Source organism: Mytilus trossulus, chromosome 4 (genome assembly GCF_036588685.1).
Source record: "Mytilus trossulus isolate FHL-02 chromosome 4, PNRI_Mtr1.1.1.hap1, whole genome shotgun sequence".
NCBI lineage: Eukaryota > Metazoa > Mollusca > Bivalvia > Mytilida > Mytilidae > Mytilus > Mytilus trossulus.
In genome coordinates, this window is record NC_086376.1 from 65,419,394 (window position 1) to 65,425,956 (window position 6,563).

General features: G+C 31.9%; 1 protein-coding gene across 1 annotated transcript in view; it reads right to left on the bottom strand.

Moving 5' to 3' along the window:
• LOC134715768 (uncharacterized) overlaps positions 1–2,526 on the bottom strand; it is a 134,229-nt gene extending 131,703 nt beyond the window's left edge. Inside the window, exon 1 of the mRNA XM_063578195.1 lies at positions 2,266–2,526. Within this exon, the coding sequence (XP_063434265.1) occupies positions 2,266–2,329 (64 nt within the window). The 5' untranslated portion in view covers positions 2,330–2,526. The remainder of the gene's footprint in view (positions 1–2,265) is intronic.
• Positions 2,527–6,563: the final 4,037 nt, after the last annotated feature.

The window sequence follows — 6,563 nt, forward strand, 5'->3', positions numbered from 1 at the left end:
ATACCATATCTTTTTTTTATACTTAAAATGTTTTCTAAAGTGAAGAAAAACCACAACAAGAACTATTGCAGCATTAAATATAAGTGAAAACTATTTTTTGCTAAGACATGTAAGGCTGTTACATGTAGCTACTTTCAAATCAGACATATACATACAATGTACATGTATGTAGACAAAACAAATCACATACATGTACAGCTTGTTGGCTCTTTGACACATTCCCAATTTCCTCTTTCTATTTTATCTATATTTCATATATACATTAAAGAGGGGGGATAGGAGGGGTCCTGATCCCGAAATCCTGGACTTAAAATCATGAAATACGAAATCATGAGGTCCTGTAATCCAAAAAAAGAATTCCCGGATCCCAAAAGGGTCAATCCCGAAATCCCAAGCTTAAAAACACCCAATCCCGGAGTCCCGATAAGGGTCCTTTCCCCCTCATTACATGTATTACACTCTTTACAGCATTATTCATTGACATAGGAGGAGAGAGGGAGCCCGGACTGGTGAAGAAGGGATAAGCTCTTCCCTCATTTTGATTGAAAAACAAATAGAATAAATTGCAGGAAAAGTAAAGCTTGTTTACCTTTACCTACATGTGTATCAGCTGATGTATATTGAAAAAGTGTTTTTGCATTTCTATTGTGATTCACAATATATCGCAACTTTTGCAGCTATAAAATCCTTTCATGTGGTGACACACAGAAAATTATCAGAAACAGCAGTTTATGTGACGATGATACTATGAAGATCATAAAACCAAATTTGTGGTTTGTTGGCCTTTGAAATCAAAACGGACAGCAGAGGTTGTAGAATGTTCATTCTTGACCATGAAATATTTCTTCTTAATATATTTTTGGTGGAGGATAACCATATTATTACTCCCAATAAGTGGAGGTAAACCTTTATTGGCAGAAGTTAGACAGATACAGATACAGGTGCCCCAAACATTTTTACAGGGTGACAATGAAGCTGAATGTACCGATAGTATTATTTCTCAATTAAAGGATTTTAAGCCAGAGTGTAAAATCATTCTTGGGAAACCAAGACACTCTCAAAGTCAAGGAAGTGTTGAATGTGCAAATGCTGATACATGTATAAAAGATATGGAAATTTCACATGCTACATTTTTTTTTTGTACATGGTTGCAGGATAATGGTTGTAAAACAATCAAAGCTATATTGTACCTCTCTGGCATTAAATGGGACACTGTACGACGGTATGATGAGGCATCATAGATTTGAATCAAATAGATGTGCTTGTAGAAAAGCAGGACAACTGTGCAATGGTCAATGCCATTCAAATTAAGAATATAAAAAAATATATTTTAAAAGTTGACCTGACCATTTTAAATAATTTTGTAACATTTTAATATAATATATGCTTATCATTTTGATATACATGTACAATGTATTGTGCCTAACATTTCAATACACAAAGGTTATCATTTTGATATATATTGTGCTTACTTTAAAAAAAATTATAGATTGCGCCTAAAACATTTTAAAAACTCATCTTTTAATTAATTTTTATACTGATGTTTCAATAATATGATTTTATAAAATAAAAAAATATATTTCATTAATTTTCATTTATAATTATATCATGTACAATGTATATTAAAACAAAACTGTTTCTTCATTTCAGTTATTGTGTACAATACATGTACCTGATGTTTTTTCTATGCAATCTGTGATGTACACAAATGTATAATGCAAATTTTCTACTACAGATATTGAAACAGGGAAAGCAAAAGATGGATTGGATTGGGGTTATGTGTACATGTACAAACAATGTATTCACATTATTTGTATAACACCCCTTACTCTTGGGGATTTTGCAACCCAAATGCATCACCAAAATTCATATTTTTTTATATACATGTAGTATGCATCATGAACATATATTATTCAGATAGAATACAATGTTTGTACATGTACAAAAACAATGTATATTTAAGGCATGTCATACATAATATTTTACCCGTAAAAATAAAGAGAAGAAAAATAACAAGATATAGTATTGGAATAATTTCTGTTTTCATATAAAGCATAATAGTAGATGAATTGTAAATTCTTCTTGCATGCTGTTATACAAAAATATCTATTTTAGAATAATATTGTAAAGCATAAATCAGTAAAGCACCTATACCCCCTCCCAAGCATGAAATTTCAGTGGCATAGATATTATTTTATGTCTCCTTAAACCAAAGTTTTAATTTTCAAATGCACTTTGTATTTTACTTGATAATTGATAACTTACCAATTAATAATAAACATAAAACGACTGAAAATATTTCTCTTTTGACACTTATCGAAAACACCATTGTATGGTGTAAAAATCCAATTTGAAGGCACAACACACAAATATACAAGTAGTTCTACATATACAAAACTACATCTCAAAACGAAATTCCTTCTGTAAGTTTACATGTTTTCGAAAACGATTGACACTCCAAAATAATATTTAACGTAGTCCCCATGTAACGGACAGCTTTTCTCTTCCTTCTACCCCGTGTATCTGTTTTGCTTGGGTGATTCGCATGCTTATATAAAACCGACTATTAAATGTAAACAATCGTTCGATTGGTTGATTTAGCGGAAAAGGTGTTCACTCTAAGCGAAAAGCGTTATGTTTCCAAGCAACATTAAACAAATGTATATACGATTTTTTATGATGAAAATGTTTAACTACATATAAAAGTAATTTATCAACTATTTTTTCGTCATTAAATTATCATTGATGACATGATAAAGAATGTCTGAAACAGAGGAACCTGACCGTTAACTTAATTTCTAGGTGTAAGTGTAGATTCGGGAATTTGATTAATACACAAATTAATTGACAGACATATGCAGTTAATACAAATCCTTAGAACTTTTTGGTAAAAAGGTTTAAGAGAATTGCTTTTTATTTTTTGCATCATTTTCGTTTTTTTGTCATTTTATTAAAACAAAACAAGTTTTACAAAAGATTAGAAAATTAGTATGTGTATATTTTTAGTTAACGCAGACATATAATATTTATATGGTAAAGTAAAACGTGAAAAAAAACATTTAGCTTACTTGTGTGTGTTTCCGACCGTGTGTACCGTGACACGTCCACTTTTTTTAACAAGAAGTTCATTTCTCAGACTCTAGTAAAGGACTTCTGATTTAACCTAACAAAATCAAAGCGAATATGGGTGTTTACGATGACGTCCGCGTTTTTTTGTAATCCTTCAAAAAAAAGTGAAATCACAAAAATACTGAACTTAGAAGTATTATAAATGTACTATTAGATTACATTTATTTTCTGTATTTTGGATCTAATTATGATTTCTTTATAAAATTGGCAGCTGTTTTAAAAAGGTTTAGATATTTGCTCATGCCATTTTACCCGAACTTAAAATTTAATGATCTTGGTGCTTCATAAATTTTACTGAGATACCAACTTGCAAGCACATTATTCAAAATAGAGATGACAACTAGCATGCCTGAAAGAATTATGCTTTGACTTGTTAAGCGGTCTTACCTGAAGAGCTACAGTTTATTACAGATGTGACGAGTACTGGTAGTGTTGTTCCTAGTTCAGCGTAGGTTGTGTTCAAGTAGTGATCTGGATATATATGGTATTCTGCCAAATCCTTTAAAACTAGGTGCCCATTAGATGTACCGCCTATTCCCACAGTAATTATGGTAATCCCATCGGTTCGGCACGAACTACCAGATGTTTTAGCTTCGGTGGCATCTGTTATACCGTCAGACAAGAGAACAAGATAATTCTGAGCAGATGACCTTTCACCCTTGCTTGGCACAAACATCGTCTGGCAGGTAAAATCTAACGCACTGGCAATATCTGTATCATTCCCTGCAGCATAGCTAGTACTAAAGAGTGCGCTCTTGATCACATTTTTATCGAAACTGGTGTTCAAATCTAAGATGCTCCGAGAAGATGAAGTTGCGTGAAACAGAACAAATCCTACTCTGATGTCATTTTCACCTATTGCTAAATTGTCAACTGTAGTTGAAAGGGCATCTATTGTGTCAGTAAAGTGCGTCTGCCCAACGCTACTTGATTCATCTATCACAAAAATAACATCAGCTGGGGTAACAGAAGAACATTCTGAAAAATATAGATAGGCATACATTAAGGGGGTGAGAGAAATATAAAAAAAAGTCCTATAGAGAGACGCAACTGATCACTCTTCAGATGAGAATAAACGAACAAACACAGACAAACAATACTTGAATGAACAAACAATTACAAACAACAACACGTTGTCGAGTTAGATTGATAGGAAACTGGACCAATGTGCGACAGAGACAATTCGATTTCCAGTCTATTTTCTCTATAATTTAGGACCCAATACATGATATATATTTGACCCTGGTGTAATCTATTACGTGTGGTATAAGAATAGCATATAGACAGATGGAGTATTCAGTTATTCACCAAACATAACAAGCTATCGCTTTTGGAGCGATTCCTCTCTTGACTATAGCACTGACTTCGTTAACTGGAAATTTCTTTACAACAAATATATTCATAGTTGTAAGTGACAACAGAAGGGCCATCAGACTTCAGAGTAGTCAAATATATAAGTATGTCAAGACAGTTACACAGGTAAACCGAACAACGAACGATTCTTTCTATATTTTACTTTCCAAGGTATTCATATAAGAACCCTTTAGCTTGAAATGGACATCTGATATATTATACTATACCTTGTGCTATGGCGGAGTTTAAAGAAGCAATACTAATAAAAAGACATATCAGTTTATCCATATGTATATTTCGTTATATCTACATGTATATACACACTCTCCGTCTAGTCGCCATATTTTCTAAAATATATGAACCCTATACTGCGAGTACAAAACATTACAAAAGTGTCTATCACGGTTTATAGTGTAAAACAATGCAACGGTATACCATATATATGTATACGCGTCAATAGAAATTAAACATTTGATCTGAGACTATAACAGTTATAGTAGTCACTTATTTGATTTAACAATTTAGCAGTTTTCTGTCGAGGCTTAGGATGCCTGAATTTCAAACAAAGATGCAATGATCATTGGTCCAATGTTGTTAAAGTAAAGCCATTCAAATCTAGAAACAAACGTTTGCTGATGATATCAGTTTAGTTAAGCGCATTGAGTTCAAAAGGTTAAAATTAAAGACCATAATAGATATTAAAGAACAAACATGATTGTGCACGTTCAGTGACCTTTAACAGTAATAACTAGCTTTGTCATTTTTTTAATCATATTTATTCAAGGTTCCAGGAAGTGTTTCGCTTTCAGACAAATCACAAAGCCGCCACATTTCACAGAAAGACACTATTTTGATGTCATTTTTTATAAAAATATATGCATCTAAGAAACTGTAAATATAAGAAGGTAAACTATTATAAATAAACTTTAAAAATTCCTCCATCTTTTATTAAATACAGCCGAAATTGTATGTTGCATTTGTACGTACAATTAATTTATAAACACAGCTCCTAGGGGACGACCATTTGATATTCTGGGGGGAGGGAGATTTTAAAAATAAATAACTCAGCCTTGATAATCACAAAAATGAATGGTTTGTGTTTTGTGTTTTTACTTTTTGTTCTGTGGTAGTTTGAAAATAAATTACCTGACTTGCAATTTATTGAAAATAAATAACTCAGTAGGTCTAATCGAAAGTATGAGATGGCACCATGCAGATTCTTCATAAATGCATCTTTTTCCAGAAAAAAAATCGGAAGATACTTTTTAATAATAAAAGTATTAATATTATCTAAATATACTTGAAATGTCTGAAAATTGGTTTTATTTAACTGGGGATATATTTTCTCAGGAACACTCACCTCACTTTTATTGTAATAAAACATTATTAAAATTATTTGTTTTAAAAAAAACAACATGTATAGTTTTGCATTATGTAACATTTAATCAGAATTAATTATTATCCTCTGCAGAAATGAATCTCATGTAGGAAATTTAAAAACCAAACGCTTGTCTCCATATCAAATTGTGTTCATGGCGAGTGCCCTTCTGTAAAACAGTAATCTGTTAGTGTTGCATTCCTTTTGTAATTTAGTAATTTTGTTATTAACTTGATCATGAGTTTAAAAAAAAAGAAGCCACAGACTTACCGGTGACTATGTGAATTACATTTTTGCTTTATCATGCTTATTTGTCCTTTGGTGTTGTCCCTAGAAACTTGAGTCTTACACTGAATTTATACAAGTTTTGCTTTGAGACCAAAATATTGTCAAAAAATTATTAAAAACAGAACTTGCATTCTCAGATAAAGAATGGGTCTTGGGGAATCACCAGAAAGCATGATTTTGCATCTATAGCTTCTTGGGCCTTCAGTGGCTCCAAAACCTTTCAAAATTTTTTTTGCATCGCTCCGCTCGGCAATACATGTTTGCCAATACTATTAAAACAGGCTAGAAACAACCAAACTGAATGCAATACATGTATACGCAGTTCGGAATATAGAAGATTCATTTCTGCAGAGGATAATAATTAATTCTGATTAAATGTTACATAATGCGTAACTATACATGTATTTAAAAAAAA